We start from the raw sequence: 25,792 nt of genomic DNA on the forward strand, positions 1-25,792 counted from the left end.
CTAATGTGCTCACGCATTTGCTAACGCGCGAGTACAGCTGGTGATCGCAGCTTGGTATATTCCATGTATACAATTGCGAATGTTCCCGCACAATACAACAGTGGTGATTATAACGCGCTGACCTAATTTTGCGTCACTCTTTGATACTACATATTTTCGACAGTTAATCCACGCTCATTCTATTGCAAAATTAAATAATTGGCTAGAAGAAACCGGCGGCCAAACTTGGTCGACTGAGAAGGTAGCACCGGCGGTCATTCAAGCACTCCTTAGCGGCCATGGCCGCCGGCTGCTTTAAGGCTTGACATCGCTGATCGCAATTTCCGTTTTTCCGCAGTTTCCGTAAACAGTTTAAAATTTCCGGTAATGATCCTAAGAGTTTGCCGAAGTTGCTGATCGCAGTCTTCGCAAACATTTTAAAAGGGTTATGGTTGATTGGAGTTTCCGCAAACATTTTAAAAGGGTTAGGGTGCTTACGCAAACAAACAAACTGAAAAGATCGAGAGAAAAAAATAGAACAAAGCCGAAGTCGCTGGTCGCAGTTTCCGTTTTTCCGCAAACATTTTGAAATTTTCTGTAATGACTAGTGATCCTAAGATTTTGCCGAAGTCGCTGATCGCAGTTTCCGCAAACATTTTAAAAAGGTTAGGGTTGATCGAAGTTTCCGTTAACATTTTAAAATTTCTGGTAATGATCCTAAGAGTTATTGTTTGTTTGCGGAAAATTTTAAAATGTTTGCGGAAACTGCGATCAGCGACTTCGGCTTTTTTTAATTCTCCTCTCGATCTTTTCAAGGTACGAACGGACGGTACGAATTGTTCATGGTACAAATTAGGTTGCATCCCATCGCAATGAGCATGAAAAACAATGTTATTAGATGCTCTTTATCGGTTTCAAAAAGTACAATAAAATTTTCAAAATAAATGGATTAAAACAGTGTAGCCTACTGTTACTTTACGCCAGTTTATAGTTCATGAAACTCAAAATCATGCCTGCTTATTCTTATGGCTCAAGAAGACTAGCCTAATTTCACATTAAAACCTCAAAACTAGCAGCTTCGATGCTGGTCACAGTGGTCAGTGTGTGTTTGTATTTGTTGCACATAATGCACAATGTAATATCAGTGATAAAAAACAATGGTACTGGTATGTTAGAAACACTGAAGTATTTTTGCTTTGATATACAGTTGGTACAAAGTCAGTTTTTGACCTATTTAAAGCAAACAACATATTGACTATGAATGAGACAAGTTGGCAAATTTCTTTGAAGAGTTTTGAAGAGAGAATGTGTGAGTATGAAAAGGACTTAGAAGAAGTTTACAAAACTGGAATAGAGGAATACCAAAGTGTTGTAATGCATTTGGACAATGAATTAAAGACAAAGGTTTTTGGAATCATAGAACTACAGGATTCAATAAGTCAGTACAAAGAACGTAATCAAGAATCACATACCAGGTTGACTTCATTAAAATGTGACACTGAAAAACTTGAAAATTCTAAAAAAACTTCAGAAAAAGAACAGATTCTGTTGGTGGCTAAATTGAATAAGTTAAATGACATGGTCAGTCAGGAAATTTCTGAGAGAGATGAAATTAAATCTGCAAAGGAAGAGGCACAAAAAAGAATAGCAAGTCAAAAATCTATACATGACAGTGTTGCATTATTTAAAAAGTATCTTGGGTTGGAGTTCCGCACATTGAAGAATGACAGGATCCAATTCGTTTTCAACAATGTGATAGAGAACAAGCCTGATATCGTTATGTTTGTGATAATTCAATTGACCAACAAAATATACACAGTTTTGGATTCGGAACCTGAATTAAACTGTTTGAAAAGTCTTGAGCAGACATTAAATGAAACGAACAACTTAGCTGGTTTTGTGCAGCATGTTCGCAACTTGCTTAAAGAGAAAGCTGAAAAAATTCCAGAGTGACTTTTATTGTTTTGAGCCATGTTTTGAATTGATCTACCTTTTTTTTATCTGTATTTAGCGTTAGATCTATATGATATCTGTTGTTTTAGCCAAAGGAATCTCTGCAAGACTTTAGGATCTCAGAGCATATATATTAAGATTTTATTGTTTATAGCTTTCAACAATATATCTTTCAAACAATGTAAAAGAAAATTGCTAGTTTTATTTCTAGTTGTAATCTTTTTTAAATATGTATAATACTATATGGATTGAGGTGCATTGACATGCAGAGAAAGTCCAGCTACAATATATATACCACCTGTGACAAATGTGCTTCTGATATTTTTAAATATTGATGGTTGTGATAATCTTCTTTGTTAATATTAATAAACATTAAATTATTTCAAGATGTTTGTTACATAATTGCTTTTTCCATAATTAAAAACAATAAAAAGTAATTGTCACATGATCTGTAACCCCAGCCTCTTGAAAGAAGTCGTAGCTTAGTAATTAAAGGGAAACAAAAAATACACAAGTTTTGAAATAATCTTTTTGTGCTTTTGTAGTGTATAATCCACACATTGGATGAAGGAGATTAAGATTATTAGTTTTCAATGTAAATAAATTATCTGCTGCATGCTTTGTGTAATTTCAGTGCTTGAGTTAATTTAGTATCATCCGGTGCACCATGGTAGAATATTTTTTATAAGAAAGATAAATACTGTTCTAAAAATTTGAAAAATGTGTGTGAAGTAAAACATTACAGCACAATGCTCAGCTAGTTAAACTGGGATATTTTTGCCTTTAATAGTAGTGCTTGTAATGATGTTCATTTTGTTTGAAAGCAACGCCAGGATTTTTGTTTTTGATGCTGGTGAACCATTTGTGTACCGGTATCTTACTTGTTGATTTTTTTGTTGCTGCTGTAGTGTGTAGTATCGGAATGGCCCGATTCGGTGAGTTCCCTATTCGGTGAGAGCCTTTTTCGGTGAGAGCCCTATTCGGTGAGTTTTTTTTTTAAATTATTGCGCGCCGTAGCCTAATTATCATTGCCGTTATAGGGGTTAGGAGATAGGGGATGGGGGATAGGGGTTTGGGGGTGAGGTTAGGGGGTTTGGGGGTGAGGTTAGGGGATTTGGGTTTGAGGTTTTGGGTTTGAGGTTTTGGGTTTGAGGTTTTGGGTTTGAGGTTTGAGGTTTTGGGTTTGAGGTTTTGGGTTTGAGGTTTGGGGGTTTTAGGTTTTGGGTTTGAGGTTTTGGGTTTGAGGTTTTGGGTTTGAGGTTAGGGGTTTCGGGTTTGAGGTTAGGGGGTTTGGGGTTAGGGGTTTTAATTAGGCTACGGTACCCAATAATTTTCAAAAAAAAATTCAAAAAAATCACCGAATAGGGCTCTCACCGAAAAAGGCTCTCACCGAATCGGACTCACCGAATAGTAGCAGACCCGTGTGGCATGTAGTATATACCTTTCTAAATACACTGCCGGACTACTTATGTTTTTAGATTTGGTTAGTCTTGTTCATTTTACTGTACCGTGAGAAAAAAGAAAATACTGACTTCGATGATGTTCACAACCTTTACTGCCCATTGGTTGATAGCTTGTGTAATATGTTTAAGATGTGCACAATGTTATGACATGGTCTGAATGATGTGGCCCATATACCGCCATGTACCTGAATGTTTGTAAGACCGTGATGATGTGTCCAACCAACCTCAACAACAGACACAATAAATGATCAAGTAAATAAAACTAAACAATAATTATTGGAACATAGTTTAAGATTATTTAGTTAGATAAGATTCAAACATTATTTATACGCCAGCAATGTTACCAATTCCTCTGAACAGCACAGTTCTTCAAGAACAAACCAGATTTTGCGTCAGTACAGTCTTGATGCCAATGGTGTGATTGCATTTGGACCATTTCATGAAGGCTTGCTTTCACGTTTAAGTGGTTTGCCATGTTTTGATAATGTATTAATCATCAGTTGTATGATCTTTTTAACTTTCTGATGTAATTTTTAATCATATCTAATTATCTAAGTTGTCTTGGAATTGTTGAAGTTATTCATTATTTATCCAACGTTAAATTTCTTTTACTGTGTCATCGGCTAGCTGGTTGAAAGAATTTGATAATTTTATGAAATGTAGGGATTGTATGTAATATTTTGTTGAAAATCATATGAAAACAAATTAATTTTCAAGTCAGCTGGAGAAGTACGTGTGATGGGTTTTCAACTTGCCTCTGTCGCATCTATGAAAGATTGGTTTGAATTGAAATGTTTTGATAGATCTGTTTTCAACATAGTTTTTCTTAAGCATGTAAATATTGTTTCATGTCAACCATTTTACAACCGACATTGTTCTTTTTTGAAGTTATCTTCCTAACCCGGTTGTACCATAGTTTGTAGTAAAATGAATAGTGTTGATGCTTATGGACCCAACTCGCAAACTCTAACATTTCTTGATCCTGAAGAAAGTGACTTACTTGCTGCCGGTGGTGACACACAGGTCTGTAACTTTCTAAGTTGTATGTTGTTGTGATGGTGCGGTTTGATTGCAGTGTGTTGTTTTTGTTTACGTCCAAACAACTTTAGCAACATCAAAGTTCTGTATGTTTTCATTTTGCATATTAAAAACAGTCAAATGTCCTATTTTAAACTGCCAACCTCAACAACAGGAGTGTGGCAGTACAGGGTCCCACAGCTAAATTGAGACTTTGGCATTTTTTGTAATTTCCAGATTTCAAGGATGAAAACGAGAAAGTTATTATTTGAACTTTATTAATGCTCTCCTTACAAGGTTGGCACTTTGGTTCGATAATTTTTGATGTTTTTTTGGCAAAACCATGAACAACTTCACTTTATCGTTATCACAATTCTGGAATGATCTTCAAATGGCTGCTTTTAAGAGAGTCGAGGTTAGGGTGTGGAATTGTCTTTCAATCATGCTTAATAGCCAATACAGTAGTCACAAACGTTCAGTTCTGGAGAGCTACTAGGCCAAATGTCTTTTGGGACAAACATGGAAAAATTCTCCTTCAGACAAGCCTAGACTTTTTTTGCTCCTTGCGCTGGTGCGCAGTCTTGAACAAGTATACGGAAAAATTCTCCTTCAGATAAGCCTAGACTTTTTTTGCTCCTTGCGCTGGTGCGGAGTCTTGAACAAGTATAGCTTTGGTATATATCATCTTAGTTTCTACTTTGTTCGAATCCAAGGCAGCAAAATATCATTCAGAATCTTCAGATACTGCGTTGTGTTGATTCTAAGTCCAGCTTTGATGAAATGAGAAGACATCACTTTGTCATCATTTGCCACGGCTCGGCTCCAAAAACCATCACAAAAGCAGGATTTTTCATTGCGTCAGGTAAAGAACTTCTGAAGTGTCACATGCAATACATACTTGTGTGTTCGGAGGACTTGCAATCTTGTCCACATCAAACTTTTTTTCATGTCCCCCTTTGCTCTTGAGATGATTGAGAAGCTTTGGACATCTTTCAACCCAGATTGATCTTGAGCTGGCAGTGAGGTGGTTACGACATATTTTCACATAAGACTTCATCCCCAAGGTCTTCATTGCCTGCTCTACTGGTGGTTTTGTAACTGACATGGCGTTTTTTGGCCAGTTTGTTATTGACTGTGTTGGGTCTGCCTTTATCGACCTTTTCAGCCTCACCAGAAAAGTTTTTGTTCACTTTCAATTCTTTCGAGGGCTGTGGAAGTTTCTTTTAACTTACCTCTCAGCATCAAACTTGACCACAACTCGATAAACTGTCATCTTTGATTAGCCAGTGCTCTTGATAATATCCAAAGCAGTGTTCCCAGCACATATCAATTGAAAATTCGCATGTGGTTATCCGTTTTGTTAATTCTGCCATGTTGAAAAAAGTTTGTCTAAATATTACGATATAATATACTATATATACCATCTAAAGTTTCATCTTGATTAGAGAAATAAAAAATAAAGTTATTCAAAAGTGAAAACATTCCAATTTAGCTGCGTGATCCTGTATATATTGTTTAAAGCTCCTATGTATAAATTGTATACTACTGCACTGTAAGTTGCAGAAGCTGGGCTTTCTTAACTTTTAGTCTTAGATGTGATGTCATTTTTTAAGCAATATTTAAATTTTTTTAATTCGATATTAAATTCTTTTCATTGATGCTGACGCTGTATACGGGGGTGGTGTGTAAGTGGTGTACCTTTTCTACTTTTTGTACACTTACATCATGCAACGCTAGGTAGACCTTTGGTGATGACGACCTTGGTTCAGCATTTAATATTTATTCGAAAGAAATCTGTAAACTAGGACTTAACTGTACTAGTGTACTTCCGTTACTTCTAGCGATAATATTAAATGATATCTCAACACCAATTCTGCTTGTGACGTTTCCTGCTATATTGCTAATACGGTTACTTCTCTCCATTTTAGGCAAGTGAATATGAGTTCACTGACTTCACGATCCCATCCCAGACTCAAACCCAGACACAAACTCAGCATGATGCCAGCCAGAGTCAACCCGATGCTGTGGAAAACAGTCAGGTGCTTCACTTAAGCAAACTGTCAGTCACTTGAATTGTTAGAAACTTCACCATTGTGTCCAACTTGTACCATTATGAATAGACGCAAGACACTCCTGTAGAGGAAGATCTCGGAGGATTACAGGAGAACATCCATACGGCCACGCAAGGAGTTGCAGATCTTTGTTTTGAGGAAGACGAAGATGAGGACGCCTTTTATACAAAGGACCTCCCAGAACATGCTTGCAGGTTTGACCGCTTTGTGATCAGTTTTTAACACAGGGCACTAGCATCTGTTTTGTATAACAAACTAAAACAGTTTTGGTTAATGTTTAGGCGTCTTGGTGACTAAGTGTGTCCGAAAGTCGAGTTGCAGCGCCGTTGTGGAAGGCATAATCTTGTACTTTACTGCAATTTTCATTCCACTCTTTCGATCTGTTTAATGCTTTATGTCTTTCAAGGAAAAGATAAAAATTTAAACTTTAGTTTTATTCGAGCTGCAAGTAACATTTAAACTGATAGTTGATACGTTTATCCAGATATTGCGGTATTCACGATCCTAACTGCGTCGTCATGTGCAACACCACCCGCAAGTGGTTTTGCAACGGAAGAGGAAACACCTCCGGCAGGTAGAGCTTTTATGTGATTACGTAACGTGCGCAACTGCGTATTGTACTAGAAGGTACACGTGTTCTTTACTGACCAGGTAACCAAAAACCGAATTATTGAATTTTCTGGCTCTGTACCTGAACCATATTACACTGCATGCAATCTTTTAAGGTCGTCTCCCACTTCAGCAGAAGAGAGAATCTACTTTTAATTTATTTTCTTCATCACCACGTCCTTCCCCACTAATCACTGGTTGTTAGCCACTTCACTGTAGTAGGCTAGTGCTTAGACGGCGTATGTACATTGTACATTCAATAACCAGTTTTTAGAAATGAAACAGCATTTTTCTGGAGTTGTAAAACAACTCTATCATTGTTCAGATTTGGTTGGTTTGACTGGACTCTGCTCTAACTGTTTCTCGTTGTAATCGAGCATATCTTTTGGAGATAAAAATCTGATGCAAGTTTACTGTAAATGTACTTTTTTTTCAGCCACATCATCAATCACTTGGTCCGTGCCAAGTGCAAGGAGGTGAGCTTGCATAGAGACGGTCAACTTGGTGACTCCGTGTTGGAATGCTACAACTGCGCATGCAGGAATGTCTTCCTGCTCGGCTTTATACCAGCCAAGGCAGACTCGGTAGTGGTCTTGTTATGCAGGTGAGGCTCGGGATCTTGCCGAAAAGGATTTGACTCTTGGTTGGCCCCACACTGCAGTATTTTTGAATGTGCAATTGGGACATTGTGTTCAAGAATGTTTGTGACAGGAGTACTAAGTGCCACATACAGTGCTATTAACTAAATCAGTTTTTTTTTTTTATAACGTCATATAAGGGGCAACGTATTACGATTTTCAAAAAGTTTTCAACTTAGGTTGATGAGAAGCAGAAAAAGCCGTTATACCTTGGTTTGTGTGTAGATGTACATTATGTTTCGTGTTTTATGTTATAAAACAACGCTCAGTATGAATTCACAAGATCAAAAAAGTACAAAAGCTTAGTAACCGTTTTCCTGAATCAGGCATTTACTTTGCTTCTCGATGGTCTGAGTTTGAACTCAACATGTGGTGGTAGCAATAAAATAAAGGTTGAAAAATTCTCACAACGGTTATGTCCTTCACTGTTTACATCATTACTGTCTCAGCATTGTTGGAACTTGGAAGCTACATTGTCATTTTAAGAACTACCAACGTTTTTGATATTAATCGTCTGGTTCTCATTAGGAAGTTATAATCAGCCCACTCGTGACGTACGTTTAATGTATTTTGTTTTGTTTCAGACAACCATGCGCCAACCAAAGTAGCCTCAAGGATATGAGCTGGTACGATTTGATTGCATTGTTGCGTTTCAAAATTGAACTAAGACGATTACTGAACAAAAATATATAGTTGTGTTTTTGTCTGATTTAAAATGTCATCAACAGCTCAGCTGTTGTAAATTGATTCTAATTATATTAGGTCATGCGACAGTTTGTCAGTAGCCCAGTCAGCAAAATACCCGTGTCGTCGGCTCTTTGTGTCTGCAGACGCTGTAAATACATGTTTAGACCTTGTAAATGTGGAAAAGAGAGGTTTTGGTAGCTGAAAGTTTGTGACTGTGATAACTTCGACTGAATATCCCCCGACCCCGTGCTGTTTTTTGTTTGTTTGTAAAATTTAATGTTCAGTCTCAACTGTCTTGGTTGCTCGGAGAACTGAAGATAGTTTCTGTTGCTGAGTGTGATGAAATGTCTGCGATGCCTCCATGCAAACTTAACTCAACTGAAAACAATCCACCGTTACTGCGGCATGAATAAAATTATTTTCAAGTAAAGATGAGAATATGTGATTTTTAGAAAAAATTTTATGTGACTGAAATCTCGGAAAAATGACGTTCTCCATTTTCAATGCCTGAAAAGATTATCTCATTGTGTTACTTGCGGGAAGCAAATATTATTTTTACAAGATTTCAGCAATGTCCTTACCGTTAAGAGCAGTAGGCAAAATGTCACTGTATCTGGTTTAATCACTTCAAGCGGATCAACGATCGCAGCATTGTTAGTCTTTAAACTGTTTGTTTATTTAACTCCTGGATGTGTTTTAAAGGGACGCCGCTCAGTGGCAACCTCTCATTCAGGATCGTTGTTTCCTCTCATGGTTGGTCAAAAATCCCACGGAGGAAGAACAGCTGCGAGCTCGACAGATCACAGCCCAACAGATCAATAAGCTGGAGGAGCTGTGGAAGGTCAGCTCCCAGTTCACTTGCATCATATTCCTCTTCGAACGTTTTGACGAAAATCTAAACTCTTTACACTTGTACTAAAAAAAAAAGAAAATGAATACTACTGTACATGTCCTTGCATAACGGACATTCATCTCGTTTACAGTACGAGTTGCTTTTTCCAGTTCACAATTAACAAATACTCTCAGCGCGATTGAGTACAGCATGCTGAATGTTTGGTAGACGTATTTCTGCTAATTTGTATTTATCGAATGCTGGCATTTGCACAATAATCTAATCTCTTACACATAATTTATGAAAGGATCGATTTCGCAATAATAATAATCGAATTTTTGGCTTATTCTAATTTTAGTAGACGAACAGACATTTTTGACAGCTGTACTTTTGAGTTGTGTCATTGATGCGATGTTGGTCGTTAATGTTTCAGTTTTGATCGTGTATTTTGTTTTACACTTCAAGCACCCGATCTTTCTATTGCTGGTCTAGCTTGATTTTGAGCGACTGGCCTTCGCAGGAACACCAGTCGGCAATGCGAACTTAAGTATTATGGAGATTTGGAGATTGATCAAAGTGTAAATTTGTTTTGTTAAAGTTCTTTTTGTTTTCAGGAAAACGTTGACGCTACCATCGAAGATCTTGAAAAACCTGGCGTGGATGAAGACCCACAGGCAGTCTTGTTAAGGTTAGAATTTGTTTAAATGTTTTTATACCTTCACTGAGCAGAGCAGATGCTACTGGTTTTCCTGGTTTGGATTCTAGGTCGGAAAAATGCCGACCCAGCCAGCAAACCAATCCGTGTTTACATTGGTTTAACGTCTACAGACGTCTACACGTAAAAAGGGGCTGATTGTGGATCGTTGTAAGGCAGCAAGAATTTTCAGGTAGTTTTCAATACATTGGAGATTATTTCACGCATTGAAATGCAACTTTTAAAGTTCGCGAGATGATTTAAATAAAAGGTGCGCAACTGATCACATATATCTTCTGTTCTTTAGATACGAAGACGCCTACCAATATCAAAACATATTCGGTCCGCTTGTCAAGTTGGAGGCAGACTATGACAGGAGACTCAAGGAATCCCAAACCCAAGCCAATGTGTCTGTGAGGTGGGACATCGGATTAAACAAGAAACGCCTGGCCCACTTTCAACTACCGAAAACTGATTCTGGTGAGCGTCTGAATTTATATTTCTTTTGGCCAAGTTGTATTTCAATAAGAGCTGTGGTGTCATGCCAACATACCCAGACTTCGACCTGGTGATTATTTTAAGCCGACTCCCGATTTCACAGCGCTATCCGTAGAGCGGAATGGCTCGTTTCGGTGAGTCCGATCCCTTAACGGGGGATTTTTTCAATTTTTTTTAAATTATCGGGTACCGTAGCTTAATTATCATTGCCGTTTTAGGGTTAGGGGTTAAAGGTTAGGAACTCACCGAATCGGACTCACCGAATAGTAGCAGACCCCCGTAGAGAGCCACCCACAGCACTCAACATTATTGCAACTGTAAATATCGAATAGATCTGTACACATCGCGTTTTCTTCAAAAGTGTAAACTAATTTGCTGTTGATTGTCAGTATAAAGTTGCGTTGCATTTCTTTATATTGTATCTGTGGTAGAAAAACATCATCATGTAAGCATTTTCTTTCTTAATTGTTAAGTTTGAATCATGTACTTCAGTTCTTGAAAGAAACCATGGAAACTGAAAGCATCCAACATTTTGTGAATTGAAACAATTTTCTTGTATCACCAACAACGACTCTGTATCTCTGCTAAAACTTAAATTCATTGATGAAAATAATGCTAATGCTGCGATATCATTCAGCACTGTAGTGCCACATATCGAGAAGGAGCGACCTTCCTGGCGTCAGCACTACCTGACTACTCACTATAGAACAGCGAGCATTGTGTTTCGCTAACCATACCGGTGTAGCCTCCACACTAGCCATCAAGACTTTTCCCAAAAACATGTGTTTGAGTGCCACATATCGTTATTAAATTCATAACTTTTATGTATTTATTCGCGACCAACATTCCACGCAGATATGAAGCTGATGAAAGGAGACGAGATCAGTCTCCGCCATCTTGGTACGTCATGGGAAGGGAAAGGACACGTCGTTAAAGTACCGGACAGTATCCTTTCTAATGTCTGTTGCTGTTAAGTTGGTTTTCATCCTAGTTAAAATGATGCAAGTTATACCTGCTATTTGATGAGTCATCTTTCGTTTTCCATTTTAGCAGGTTGATAATGGTGACTTTGTGATAGACTGTTGCAATGTTCAGAATGACTTAAGTTTTCTCACAGAGATCTGTTGATTCGTCCCACAACGCTTTGATGTAAAACCGACATGTTGAATTTCGATTCATTTATTTTTGCTCTAATATCGCGTGGACATCTTACACTAAAAGTTAAAGAAGATGACGTTAATGCCAGTACAGCAGGAACGTAGTTGGTGTGATCAACCGCCACCTTTGACTCGCATATGATATTTGTCAAAATTATATCGATTTGGAGTAAAGTTTTAAGACGGACTACTGCGGCCAGTGGTTGTTTCAAATTAATGCGTTAAGACAACATTTGAATTTCCTAGAGTAGGTTTATTTTTCTTCCAGTAACTGTGAAGTCTTTGGCATTGCTAACATGTTATGATACAAATATCTGCAAAGTGAATTGCATTTCACGAGCCTCGAAGGAACAGAGATTTCGAATATTGTTTGCAAATATTTCCTGTTCTTTCCTTAATTTTCTCCCGTTAAGACTTTGGCGACGAGATAGCGATGGAGTTGCGCTCTTCTGCCGGGGCTCCACTCGATCATACTAGGAACTTTCAAGTGGACTTTGTGTGGAAATCAACTTCTTTCGACAGGTGAGTGTAATGATGATGGTACAAAAAGTGTCTTTGTAGAATAGATTGAAAGTGAAAAGATTAGCAACTTTCATAACTCCAATTTCGTCACGCGACAATTCGTCGAAAATAACTTTAGTCCTTCCGAAGCTTCTTTGAGCCAATTGCAGCGGGGGAGCTTGCTACAAATGAAGTCGTATAAGCGCATTTGCTATACAAAATATTGTTTTCATTAACGTTCTTTCGATAAATAGCCGTTCCGTAACCGTGAATTTGCGTACCTATCAACTAACCTTTCACTCTCCGGCTTGGTCGCTGCTTGCTATCGGCTCACTGACTTGTGAATACATTGCCACCCTCTGATTTGGTAGACTGTGTTCGATACCTTGTTCCCGGATAGAAAATCAGCCATTTTTTTAGATTGATTCAACGTTTGCAAACTGATTTGCTCTCTGGGTTTTTCCTTATTATCTTATTCAAATAAAATTTACGCATTGTTGTTCTCAGAATGCAAAGTTCGATGAAAACATTCGCCGTAGACGAGTCATCAGTTTCAGCTTACATCTACCACCGTCTGCTCGGCCATGATGTCGAGGAGCAATCATTGAAGACCAACCTCCCGAAGAGGTTTTCCGCTCCCGGACTACCAGAGCTCAATCACTCCCAAGTACTCTTCATATTGCTAGATGCATTTGTAGTAATAAATATCTGGTCAACTAGAAAGTAAACAGAGAAGCACATAAATTGCTTTAATGGTTAAGGGACATTTCGCACTCCATAAATAATGAATATAGGCATCCTCAGACCGTTTCAATTTGTGAGGCCTTAATGCGATTTATATGTCTTTGCTTTTTCTTAGATATAAGATATTTTATGATATTTCTGATAACGCGCCGCTAAAACAGTTAATAATCTCAATCAACAACCTAATTTCCCGATGTTGGATGATGAGTTCTTTATTTCATGAAACGATGAAATTTGTCGGTTCAGTGATTCTTTTTCTTCGCGTGGAGTCGGTTGCAATTTAGCTCCATAGAATTGATCAGGATCATGTTTTTTCAACTAACTTAGTTTTTGTCTTAAGTTTGACAACATGTTAACAATCATTCCTTGTCTAATAAACTTATTTAAATTTATTTCCAGTAGGTAAGCCTTCTCATATTCCTCACTGCAACGCAAGGCTACAGATAACGTTTGTATTACTTGTCCAGGTCTACGCGGTCAAGACGGTGCTCCAGCGCCCCCTCTGCTTGATCCAAGGGCCCCCGGGGACTGGGAAGACGGTGACTAGTGCCACTATTGTCTATCACCTTGTGAAGTCCTGTGCTCAGGGGTAAGTGTTGAATAAAGTGAAGAAATATGTTTTTATGTTGCTTGAAGTCAGAATAACAATGTAAGAATGATGATGCAAAATGATGAAATGATGAAAGTTAAATGATGCAAGACGCGAAAGAGTTAAATTGATGTATTATGTGCTGCGGTAATACCGTCTTGTATTTGAACACCGTCAGTGTTCTATCATTTAAAGGACAGTGCTGCCAAACGTTGATTTGCATTTTGTAACTTGTGCAGACAAGTGCTGGTCTGTGCTCCAAGCAACATAGCTGTCGACCAACTGACAGAGAAGATCCATCGAACTGGACTAAAGGTGGTGCGACTATGTGCCAAGAGCAGGGAGGCAATCGATTCCAATGTCTCCTTCCTGTCGCTTCACAACCAAGTTCGCAGCATGGAGGCGTGAGTAGGCGTTGATAGTCGCAGGGAGATAACATGTACAAACAAGCAAAAGTCTTTACTTAGCTTTCCAGTTTCTGATGCCCATGGTTACGGTTAGAACTTAAAACACAGTTTGTTGACCCGACCGTGCGCCGTAATTTTCATGAAGCTTTCGATGAAACCACCATAGTTCGAGCATAGAATAATTTTTCAAGACTGATCCAGTGATCATCATCATAATCCATCGTCGGTTTGTTCCCCACTAGTGGGGGTGGCCGATTGTTTCCGCGCAGCAATTATCTTAATCCCTTTTCTCCATTTCACCCTGTCCCTTGCATCTTCCTCCTTCAGTCCGACTTTTTTAAACTCATCCTCATCCTCTTGAAATAATTTGTGAAGGTCTTTTGCCGGCAATAGCGTAACTCTTTACGATTTCATTCAGAAAAATTTCTACTCCAATTGCTCTCTAATCTCTCCCAACAGACAGTGAAAGGAAATCAAATATATTTTACAAACTTTATCCGCTCCTAAAGGTTTCTGTCATTGCTTGTTAGCAATGTTGTCATATGTAAATTTATGCAGCCAACATTTCCACTCACTCCTTGAAGACCGGTCAAACTGATATAGATTTTGAAATGCTTTATCTCGTAACTGGCTTGGGTTGTACGATCCATTCAACCCGTATCGAGAGCCGATACTGCACGTGTGTTGATGTTTTTAATGTGTTTCTTTACAACTGCTTTTTGAAGAAATAAGTTCATGAGTTTTTTCTTCAGTCTTCCTGAGCTGCAAAAGCTTCAGCAATTGAAGGATGAGACCGGAGAGCTGTCCTCCAATGACGAGAAGAGGTATCGAGCTCTGAAGAGGAACGCTGAACGGGAATTGCTCCAGGTGCTGACTGAGAACGTCTGAGATGTTTACCAGATTTGTTTACGAAATAAAAATCAGTTTTGTCCAACTCTGGCCCCTTTGTTACTGATGTCTGATACCAGCAATTTTGCAACCCACTTTTATGCTTAAACCTTTCGTTATTTCACCAATTGCGCTGGAACGTATGAAACGGTTCGCAGAACATGTGACTTATTTTTATGCATCGTGGCAGTACATAGGAGCAACGCCCGGTCGTATTCTTTATTCTATCAAATGTGAATTTATCGTTTGCTTGTCTCGAAACACTGGTAGTAAATAGCGAGACGGTTTCGTTTTAGGTGGCACTCAACCAATGGCATTCCATTTTAAAACAGAATTTGTATTTTGTAATGTAGTTTAATTTTATATGTATCATTATTTTAAAACTGATTATTTTGGGTTTAGAAAAATGTAGTTTGGTCTCTTATTTTTTTTATTTATTTATTTTTTTATTTAAAAAACGAGGATACTACTTTTTTTAATGTGTTTCTAAAAATCGCTCTTCACTTATTTGATGATAAATCTCACCCAGTCCTCCTTATCTTTCACAGCATGCTGACGTGATCTGCTCCACCTGCGTCGGAGCAGGTGATCCAAGGTTGGTTCGATTCAGCTTCCGATCGATCCTCATCGATGAGAGTACGCAAGCCACCGAGCCGGAGTGCATGGTGCCAGTGGTACTCGGTGCCAAGCAGGTACGCCAGTCACATTATAAAGAAGCTACTTAGCGCTTAAATCTGTTTTGTTTTACATAAATTCAACGTCTGCAGACGTTGGATCAATATAAAAAGGATCGGTGTGTTGGCTGGATAACACACTTTCTAACGGACGCAAGTTTATGTTGGGGAAAGTTAGTAGTAGGAAAGATATGTTTTAATCTGAAACGGGCTGGCGTGTTTTCCACGTTAATTTCTGTCACTTTAAGAATACTTTGTAGTTCTTAGCTTCGAAGATTATTTTCAAAACAACGTTCCGGTGCAGAGCACTTTTACTCTTGCTCTCTCAGTTTGACATGGCAAATACCTTATATCTTGAGCAAGCTTTTTAAGGACTTGATATCAATGGGGCTCTAAGCTTATTGCAATTTTTTTTTTATCTGCAGTTGATATTAGTCGGCGACCACTGTCAGTTGGGACCAGTGGTCATGTGTAAGAAAGCTGCCAACGCCGGATTGGCTCAATCTCTCTTTGAGCGGCTGGTCGTGCTTGGGATTCGACCAATCAGGTTGCAGGTGGGTGGAGTGTACGAGCAAAGATGGCGAATTAAAATCGACCAATTGACTGCAGCTTTTCTCCGATACAAAACCTACATGGGTTAATTGTCTGTGGTTTTGAGTGTTCAATATTTGTTAGTTTTTGAGTATCAGAAAAAGCGTCCAACAATATCTTTTTTTGGTCAATAGACGTGATATCTAACGCTTTTAGGTTATACAAACGGTGGCAACTATCTTCATGCCCGTGGTTAAGTTTACTTCAATTTAATTTTGTGAAATACAGTATACTATAGATTTGTACTAACTCACAATTTTCACCTGTCCTAGGTCCAGTACCGCATGCATCCGGCTCTGTCGGCTTTTCCTTCAAACATCTTTTACGAGGGTTCGCTACAGAATGGCGTCACTGCAGGTATGTATAACTGTAATACGTAATGTTGATTGACTTGGCTAGTTCACGGTATTCAAGAATCTTACGTCAATACGTCACGCAAAGTTTAAAATCCAGCGTCAGTTTGCACCCAAGGTGAAATAACGTCGCATTGTTCCAGGTGAGCGCATGCGCAAAGGTCTTAGCTTTGCGTGGCCTGCACCGGATAAACCCATGTTTTTCTACAAAACTTCTGGACAAGAGGAAATAGCCAGCTCAGGGACTTCATATCTTAACAGGCGAGAATTGCTACGTACAGGTTGAAATTTGATTGCTGAGAGTTTACTCTTTTTCTGAAATGTCATTTGGACTGTCCATCTCGAATTACAAATTCTATATTGTACCATCGTGATGTCATGTTGATATATATGACGTCATGAATCCACTTCCAAGCAGTTTATTAAGTAACGTGTTGTGCATGCAAATGGTAATATTGTACTTGTTTATAAATAGCCTTTCAATTCTGATGGTTTTATGATGATCTGATTATGGTGGAGGGGGGGGGGGGGAGTTTTTCGTTGCTCCAAGCTGTAGGCTTGCTGCAGCTTCAAGCAATAAAAAAAATTCTCCCCGCCATATTAAAGTTTTGTGCCACAAATCAACTCAATACGATGACCATTCGTCACATTTTCACGAGACCAGAGTTGACGCGCTTCGGAAGCGTTTACTGTGATAATTTGCGGCTCGTCTAAGTCGACGAAAAACAATCCTTAGCCACACAAGTGATTTGAATGTGATTTCTTAACCCATGACTCCAGAACCGAAGCTGCGGTTGTCGAGCGCATCACCACGAAGTTTCTGAAGAGCGGCATCAAGCCCGAGCAGATCGGCATCATCACCCCTTACGAGGGACAGCGCTCCTACCTCGTGCAGTACATGCAATATTCCGGCTCGCTGCACTCAAAGCTTTATATGGTGAGTAACAACGATTTAAATACAGTAAAAGCGTTTGTATGAAGAAGCGTTGTAAAAACAATATTCAGAGGTGGATCAGAATAAAACCGGTTTATTGTTGCCCTAAACCGGTCTGCGTGAATTGCGTGAGAAAATAACACAATTACCGCTACATATCTGTCTCAACATCCAGTCTCAGTACCCCCCTACCACCGCCGATGGGAAGTAAAGACGAATACCCTTAGTCCAAAAGAAGATTAAAATTGTCGGTGCAGAAAGGTCGCGGTTCGAACTAAATGCCACAACTTTTGATAAAATTAATACTTTGCTAAACTTTTCACGCGAGAGCTTGCTTATCCGATCTCTTAACTTTTTTCCCCGCGCAGGAGGTAGAGATAGCCAGCGTTGATGCCTTCCAGGGTAGAGAAAAGGATTTCATCATCCTCTCTTGCGTGCGTGCCAATGAACATCAAGGCATCGGCTTCTTGAACGATCCTCGCCGTCTCAACGTAGCACTCACACGGGCCAGGTACAAACTATCAAAAAAACTTCATAGTTTAACTGTTTTTATAAGTACTTGTTTTACGACGCTGCTGATTCATTGTTTAATTCGTGTGCTAGGTCACCGGTAGCATGGTTGTTACCGAAGCCATGCTCGCTGCGTTTCCAAAAATGCCGAATGCAAGCCTGCAGTCAGAATAATGTTCCGAGTAGTTGACGTAAAGTAACGTTGGTTTTAGGTTTGGAGTGATCATCGTTGGAAGTCCGAAGGCTCTATCGAAGCAACCTCTGTGGAACCACTTGCTCACCTACTTCAAGGAGCAGCGCACTTTGGTGGAGGGTCCATTGGGCAACCTGAAGGAAAGTTTGATGCAATTCTCGAAGCCACGGAAGCTCACCAACGTTCTCAACCCAGTAAGCATCCACTGATGATGCGATTAGTCATCACTTCATGGTTTAACTTCTGCATTGTGAAAATTTTCCCTCCTTTTTATTGGGACAGGAATACGAGTCAAATCTTGGTTTTATGTGCTGGAGCAGCGTGTTTGTGTAACAACTTTCCATTTAACGATTGAAACAAGGGCTTCTACGTCAATGATTCAGGACTCCCTATTGGTATGACATATGCAACACTGACAGCTTCAACAAGCATAGATCAGTGATGATAATGTAAATCACGTCTTCACCGGTGTTTCATGTTGTGCTTTTTTTTCTACGCAGGGAGGACGTTTCATGAGCAACGCCATGTGGGATGCAAGGGAAGCCCTCATCCCTGGAGGAGCCTACGATAGAGCTGCGACTTACAATGGTGAGGATTCAATAGAACGACATAAGATTTTTGTCCTGAAAGTTACGTTTCTTCACTTACTGTCGTTTCACTTTTACAGGAAAATATCATTTTGAATGGCAAATTTTTGGTATGCAACTGTTGTTTGTTCCCACTTCGTATGTGCTGGGAGAAATTGTAGCTCGGCGGACAAAGTCGTTGTGTTGACTTTGTATTGTAAATTCTGATCTCGTATTTTAATATAATTTTATTCAGCGATGGCTTGTTTCTTGTAAACCACCGTATCGTGGTGTTAGGGAATAATGTCTTGAAAAAACTGCGTTTTATCGTGTGCTACCGTATGACCACCGCTGACCTATGCCACGTACAAAAGATTGATGTTTGAAAAAAGTAAATGTTCCATCTGTAGTCAAGCAAAACGGTATCTGCCAGATGTCTGCTGCTGTTGCATTGTTTCTGTTGCTTTTGGGTGAAAATCAGAAGATAAATGGTTTCACTCTGTCTTTAAAACATATCGCATGCGTCAGCAATACTGGGCGACTCGTTTCCTTGTCTTGCTGGGGATGACGTTCAATCTACTTACAGGCACCGTCCCACCCAGGCACCAGTACTACAGGACCCATGACCAGATTGGGATGATCAACCCGCAGATCGGGGTGCAGGTCCAGCAGGCCGCGGCCGCTCTCCCCGTCCCAGTCAACATGTATATGAACCCCACTGTTCCCCCCAACTATTTCAACGGACCACAGCAAGGTAGATCCAGCTTATTCATCTATCAGAGGGTAGATGTTGGACATGAGTCAAATTTCTTAACAATTGCGGCGCAGAGTTTATCTTTTTACGTCGAGTGAACGTGAAAATAGGTAGAAATATCCTTTTGTTTGCTTCATTCACTGTCAACTTTTGTGCAGTGCAAAGTCACGTAACGAATCCACGATGGCATTAAATTGTTTTAGTTGGTGGCTGCGTTTTTCCCACCAATCTAGAACACAGGCTTTTTTATACTATATTTCTTTTTCAGGTCGTCCGTCCAGGCGTGCTCCCAGGCTCAGTAGAACCGCCCGACCAGGGCAGGCAGGGGTCAGTCAGCAAGGCACCCAGTCCCAGGAAATGACGCAAAACTTCTCGCAAGGTGAGTTCAGCGAACATTTGTGAATCACAGGGCTCGTCGTCGTGACTCCACCCACCATCTTGCGTCCTTGCTTCTCCTCAAGCTAAACTGCAATCTAGTATTTTCTGTAGAAGTTGGTTCTGTCACTGAACCAGTGGTTAAAGACCGTTGTTACACACTTCATTTTGTAAGTGCCTCATCACCAAACCTAAATAAGCCTGATAATTTACTAATAACACTGGTCTACACGATTTTTGCGACATGAACTTTGAAAACTGATTTAGAGTAATTTTGGGGTGCTGAATTCGAATCTGACCTCAGATTTATCTTATCACGTCAAGTTTGTGAGATATGATAACAGCAAATTGTTATTTTTGTCAAGAGTGGAAGATTTGACGTTGCGTTTATTGCGCATACACATTGTGCTATATCCAGGCCATGTGGTGCATAAGTAGCTGAAATACACCCACCAACTATAATTTTGATACCAATTCGTTTTCTAAGCAACATTATTAACAAGGCAGTAGTAACAAGCTAAAAGGGAGGCTAAAAGTATAACTGACCCCTCCCCCGTCAGTATTTTGCATGTAACCACAAAAATTTAAGCAGGCCTGTGGCAATGGTTAATGGTTATCCAGTTACCTCATTTAGGCTGGTTTGGCCTGTCTAAGACTAACCTTTCGTTGTAGCACTGCACATGTTGGTGGTAACGCAACGCCAAATCTTCCTCTTTTGACAAAAGTAACCATTTGGTGTTATCATATTTCACAAACCTGATGTGATAGGATAAATCTGAGGTCAGATTCGGATTCAGCACCCCAAAATTACTCTAAATCAGTCTTCAAAGTTCATGGCGCAAACAAAAATTCTTTTTTTGTAGACCAGTGTAATTATTAAGTAATTTACATGCAAATTATAAATCTGCTCTTCAACGCCATTAACATCAAGCCAAACGCTTTTTGAATACAGTATTGCAATAGAACCGTTGTTTTTTTCTTTGATACCCACTATCTATTGTGAAGATTTAAATAAATCTTTATCTGATATGCTGCCTATTTTTCCAGGAGCACTGACGCAAGGCTACGGGACAGGCCTCTCCATGAGCCAGCCTATTAGTCAAGGGATGAGCCAGTTGGGATTGTCACAAGCCGAGTTATCACAGGTTAGGTTTGTTTGTGATCAAGGCTTGCTGTTGGTGAGATCCAATTCTATGTCGTACTAAGGGGAGCACAATCTTCGTTTAGAGAAGACAAAAAATTGAATTATTCCAAATACTGAAACATCCCTTTATTGCTTTTGTAGAATGTTTATAAACTATTTTGCATGTAGCGAACGCAAAAGACCCTCTCCGGGTCAGATACTGGGATTTTCTTTGATTGACCGCTATTGTCCTGACAGTTCATTTACCCACCCTCCATACAATATTGGCCACTACATTTTCGATCCAATGCAGATCATACCTGATAACTCAAAACCCAGTCTCCTATTTTAAGAACCGAGCGACTGACTTGACTATCACCACCTGGCTGATTTTTTTGTTTTGGAAAAGCGGGTCTGCTACTATTCGGTGAGTTCCTAACCTCTAACCCTAAATCGGCAATGATAATTAGGCTACGGTACCCGACAATTTAAAAAAAAAAATGAAAAAATCCCCCGCTAAAGGATCGGACTCACCGAAATGGGCCATTCCGTGGAAAAGCACCTCCTGTGTCGTTGGGAATGTTTTGCAAAGTATTTCCCGCGCTATTTATTTGTAGCTACCTGAAACTTGTGGCAGTTGCAAAAATAGTTAACACATCAGTATTTTGCATGCAGACGGTTTTTGGCAATGTTGGAGATGATATTTTTTTTTATCGCAACATGTCTTGAGAGAAAGTGTTTGCCCCGCCCCCCCCAGCTCTGGTTTAACATTTGTTTTGCAACAGGATAGCTACATGGGAGATGAGTTTCGCTCCCAAGTGGAAGCCGCGTTGTCCCAGGACTCCACCTATCAAGGCGAACGAGCCTACGCGGGACAAGGACTTAACTTCTCGCAATACTAGGATGGCATGTAAGTGAAAAGTTTGTACCAACACGCTTGGAAGATCTTGGGTTCTATTCTCATTTTGACAAACTTTGTGACTCCAAAAACAATCCAGAAACTGAGCGTTTTGTTGCAGCTTAACAACACTACAGCTTTCCTTCTGATTAGAGACTGTTTAGTACTTTAGTGTTTATACCCACTGCTGTGGTCATTCCTTCATAAATATTATTAAAAGAATACTTTTTTTTTAAATCTCAATGGGAAACTTCCAATGTTAACGTTTGATTTCATGTTTCAGACCTGAGCTACCCGCGGAGCAATGGAAGGAGAAAGTGGGAAGAGCTGGAGCAATTGAGGAGGAGTTAATGATGGCTTTGTCACGATGAAGACATAAGAACTTAAAACCATCTGAGCCAAGAAAATTATTGTAGTTAAAACTAGAAGTTCTCAACTTAAAAAGCGTTGAAAACTTAACCTCATTATGGTTGAGTGCATAGGCTGAGGGTGGTGAAAGTCGCCTCTATCGCTCAACATATACAGTACCGGTAGCGACATTTTTCTCCACGAACTTGTGCATATCGCGGTAATCAAAGCCACTGCCAGTTACCGCGTGGTTATTATACCCACCATCGATAAAAAAAATTGGTAAACAGTGGTTTAAAATTTATCTAAAACTGCATAAAGTACATTCCTTCCAAGAACATATTAAATTCTTCAAACATGGCCTACCAGTTTAAGCACTGGAGCTTTCTGGTGGTAAGCGCAAATTCTAGGCTGAGTGGTTAAGAATAAGAGTGTTAATTTGACTTGTTTCCCGTCTACGTGAATGGTGCAATGGTGAAGACGTCTACACCAAGCGAAGTTCATGAGCATGTCGGTTTGTTACCGCTAAAGAGCATAATCTTACCAAAGTACTCAACGTTTCAAAACTGCCAGGTTAAACCTGCGATTTGTAGAAATCTTCCATACTAATTCATATTATAGCTCCAATGCTTAGGCTTGTACCATACAATATTTAAAAGTTTCTTGGATGTTGGTGAATTTAAGCTGTGCTGTTTTAGACGGTCGTGTGCTGTTTAATGCTCAGTTAAATTTTCAAAGCACCGTTCACCTTTTGTTTATCAATATTGGGTATAATTACGTAACCGTCAGCGGCTTTAGTTACCGCCATAAACAGAACGTTTATTTGAAAAAAATTTCGCGTACCGGTAGCCTACCTTTGTTGTGTTTGCCGCTTCACGGGAACTTGGAGTGAGGCAGAATGATGGATGGTTACTTGACATACTTAAGAGATTGTCGTTTCAAATAATAAATCCATTGCAACCACAAGGTCATTGTCAATCTAGCAGCTACTTTGCTTGCCAGGACCAGACAAGACAGCAAGGCAATAGAGATTATTTAATATTTACAAGAAATAAAACGATACTAAATCTCAACTAGGTATAATCTCGCGAATAAAATTTGCCGCATAAACTTCGATTATTGATCCAGCAATGCAAAATACTACAGATTTCTTATGTCAGAATTGATCTGACAAAGTTTGTTTTTAACATTAACTCGTATTCAGCCTGATAAATTCTTAACTTACCCTATGATTGGCTAAATCACAGTAACACACGAGTATAGTCAGTGATCATGACATGACACCAGCATGCGAGCCAGTAACAACGAAGTCAACCTTTACACGAAGTGGTTGTGTCAAATATCACGTGACGTCATTTTCTTTACCCTTTCCTGAATGGCGTCAAATGATATTTGAACAGTCTCAAAGTACGATGCGTGAAAATTACCATCACAGTTGTTTACAGCAAATGCAACAAGTGAAGATACATTATCGGGGAGGTAATGAAGCATGCTGGGCTACCTACCTCTGAAAACAACAAAAATGGGTACGATATGTAGAACGACATTGCCATCAAAGATTTGTCAAAAAAGTTTGCAATTATTAATCGTATACAATGGCCATAAGTTGCAAAAAGGTACAATCCCAACTGGACCACAATAAAACATCATCATTTGCAAAACTTTGATTTAAATGACATTTAAGTTCAGACCAAAGCTATTCCAAACTATTGTTTGGAAATGGAGGCTGCACAAGCTTTTTATTAAAGGTGGAAACAATCCGATTAATATTCTTTCAAGCAAGATATACTTCAGCAGGTAAACTAGTTATTCATTAGGTTCCTAAACTTGACAGATTGGCTCCTTGCTAAAGCCTCAGTGATTGGAGCAACTGTTACCAACCACCGCAGCCGATTGAAGCATCATCACGATTTTCCACGAAACGTCATCATGAGTTAATGACAAAGACATTTATGGGCTAAAAGTATCGCTTTCTTTTAACTCTTTATTGAGGGTTTAACTGCATTTGTATGAATAAAAGTCAAGATTACAATAGAACGAGTTTCTGAAAATTCCCAATTGCGTCTATTCTACGCTACAGGAACCTGCATGTGCGCAATGATAACAACACTACAAGTTTAACAAAGCGATCAAAATCATTGCCATATTACTGGCATTAGGCCTATACTGAATAAGGAGAACAACGCCGCTTGCGCCTTATCCCTACTTGACATAATCATCCAAACATTGAAGAGTTGAACTTTAAAGTGTAGACAGCGGCACATTTTGTTTAAAGAAATAAAAAAACAAGCGTATTGCCACTTGACCAGGGGAACCAATAACGAAAAAGATTTGTAGGTGGCTCGCTGAGTCTCTGGCTCCCTCCGCTACAAAGGTGTGGTTGCTCTTTCGTTTTCCAAGACCAAAGAGCTGGGGGAGGCCCGCTCCTTGGCTGTACTCGACGCAGAACCATTGTGACGTTTCGAGTCTATTGTACAAGTTGACAAACGTTAAGATCTTCTGTCTTCAGGAAAATAAATCATAAATAACTTAAGATAAATAAAAAATATTTCAATCAACAAAGAGACAAACAAGTTTTTCTGGGCCATTGTCGCACTTGGCTTAGTCCAACAACAATGCTACTCAAGAAGCATCAATAGCTTACAGAAAAATGAAGAGCACCTTTTTGACGTGTCAAACTGGCTGAATTCGTTACGTTGTAATCTGTACTGCGATACAGAATTTTGAAGATAGCCTATATCTTTAGAGGAGTGATAGCCTACGCTTTGCACTATAGTCTGAAACGGATTAGCCCTTCGGCAGTTTGAAGAAATCCCAGACGGGTCATATGACTGAGGGATTATCAGCCTATTTTTGGGGTGGTCTACCAAGATTATAGACAACATAAACGCAATTTGTCGGTAAAGTATATAAAAATCCAGGACAGCTACATTTCTCAACAGGCGAGACAACACATGTTTGTTCAGTTGCTCATCCGCTTCTGGTCACAGTGGAAATTTACCGCGCAGAAGTGACATGCATTGTTAAAAATACACAATCTCGCTCCAGAAACACGTGAGATGAGTATAAACCACAAGAAGCAGATTCCACGAAGAAGTTGGAGAAAAAAGGAAAGTAGTAGACAGCTAGACTCCGTGATAGTGATGGAAGTTCTCAGATATTAGAAGCTCCTCTGAGAAAAAAGGAAATGCAAATCAAAACATGAGCAGCAATCAAACTAAAGTTGCAACCTACTGTAGGCTACTAATCGTTATTTATAAAGAAAATCGTAAATTTTAACATTCTTGCAATCTTACCGGCGTTACTACTTATGTGTAGGCCTTGCCTATGAAGAGCCGATAGCTCAATTGGTTAGCGCGTCACTTCTGGAACGAAGAAACTTCAAGATCAACAGCGGCGCTGGTTCGACTCTCGGGGTGTGCGCTTGAGCAACGCACGTTAAGGACTGCTCTCCATTCAGCGGCATCTAATAGATGGAATAGTTCCCCGGCAACAAGACTTTAACAATCGGAAACTTCACTCTGTCAATCTCGGTGACCGGGCCTGCGTCAGTGATTCAAAGCCTCTATAAGTATGCGAAACTGCCAGGATTAAGCTCTGCAAGAAGCTTTCTCAGTCCGAGGATAAAGATTCAATCAATATTAAACTAGTGTTTTCGCAATATAATGGGCCAACTAAAAATATCTCATTCTTTATCCTGCATTTTATTACTACGTTGCATTGCATCTAAAGGTGCCCTGAAGTC

The 25,792-nt window shown here is 39.4% G+C and overlaps 3 protein-coding genes across 6 annotated transcripts in view; 2 read left to right on the plus strand and 1 right to left on the minus strand.

Annotated features, from left to right (window-relative positions):
* The first annotated feature begins 1,191 nt into the window (after positions 1–1,191).
* LOC145772636 (kinetochore protein Spc25-like) lies at positions 1,192–2,909 on the plus strand. Its single transcript, XM_082584501.1, has one exon. The coding sequence runs from the start codon at positions 1,237–1,239 to the stop codon at positions 1,930–1,932; it is 696 nt and encodes a 231-aa protein (XP_082440627.1). The 5' UTR covers positions 1,192–1,236; the 3' UTR covers positions 1,933–2,909.
* A 1,373-nt stretch (positions 2,910–4,282) lies between these two features.
* LOC145771634 (regulator of nonsense transcripts 1-like) lies at positions 4,283–23,012 on the plus strand. Its single transcript, XM_082583355.1, has 28 exons — positions 4,283–4,418; positions 6,341–6,451; positions 6,533–6,678; positions 6,969–7,058; positions 7,530–7,697; positions 8,316–8,357; positions 9,121–9,259; positions 9,865–9,938; positions 10,252–10,424; positions 11,298–11,387; positions 12,013–12,121; positions 12,608–12,767; positions 13,312–13,433; positions 13,673–13,837; positions 14,593–14,707; positions 15,277–15,420; positions 15,828–15,956; positions 16,266–16,350; positions 16,490–16,607; positions 17,127–17,283; positions 17,649–17,791; positions 18,003–18,177; positions 18,484–18,571; positions 19,136–19,303; positions 19,572–19,682; positions 20,726–20,823; positions 21,587–21,711; positions 21,983–23,012. The coding sequence occupies exons 1-27, from the start codon at positions 4,323–4,325 to the stop codon at positions 21,701–21,703; spliced, it is 3,333 nt and encodes a 1,110-aa protein (XP_082439481.1). The 5' UTR covers positions 4,283–4,322; the 3' UTR covers positions 21,704–21,711; positions 21,983–23,012.
* Positions 23,013–23,063: 51 nt separating this feature from the next.
* LOC145771609 (anoctamin-5-like) overlaps positions 23,064–25,792 on the minus strand; it is a 46,448-nt gene continuing 43,719 nt past the window's right edge. For all 4 annotated transcript variants that reach the window (XM_082583323.1, XM_082583321.1, XM_082583320.1 and 1 more), the window contains one exon: positions 23,064–24,514. In XM_082583323.1, coding sequence (XP_082439449.1) covers positions 24,414–24,514 — 101 coding nt within the window. In that variant the 3' untranslated portion in view covers positions 23,064–24,413. The remainder of the gene's footprint in view (positions 24,515–25,792) is intronic.

This window comes from Aplidium turbinatum, chromosome 6 (assembly GCF_918807975.1).
Source record: "Aplidium turbinatum chromosome 6, kaAplTurb1.1, whole genome shotgun sequence".
Classification (NCBI taxonomy): Eukaryota; Metazoa; Chordata; class Ascidiacea; order Aplousobranchia; family Polyclinidae; genus Aplidium; species Aplidium turbinatum.

What these genes read in the sequence shown, in the direction of transcription:
- LOC145771634 (XM_082583355.1), top strand. Translation starts at nt 4,323, where the DNA reads ATGAATAGTGTTGATGCTTATGGACCCAACTCGCAAACTCTAACATTT. An exon ending in CTCCCAGAACATGCTTGCAG is followed by an intron (nt 6,679 to 6,968) that starts GTTTGACCGCTT and finishes ACGTTTATCCAG; the next exon opens with ATATTGCGGTATTCACGATC. An exon ending in TTCGACCAATCAGGTTGCAG is followed by an intron (nt 15,957 to 16,265) that starts GTGGGTGGAGTG and finishes CACCTGTCCTAG; the next exon opens with GTCCAGTACCGCATGCATCC.
- LOC145772636 (XM_082584501.1), top strand. Translation starts at nt 1,237, where the DNA reads ATGAATGAGACAAGTTGGCAAATTTCTTTGAAGAGTTTTGAAGAGAGA.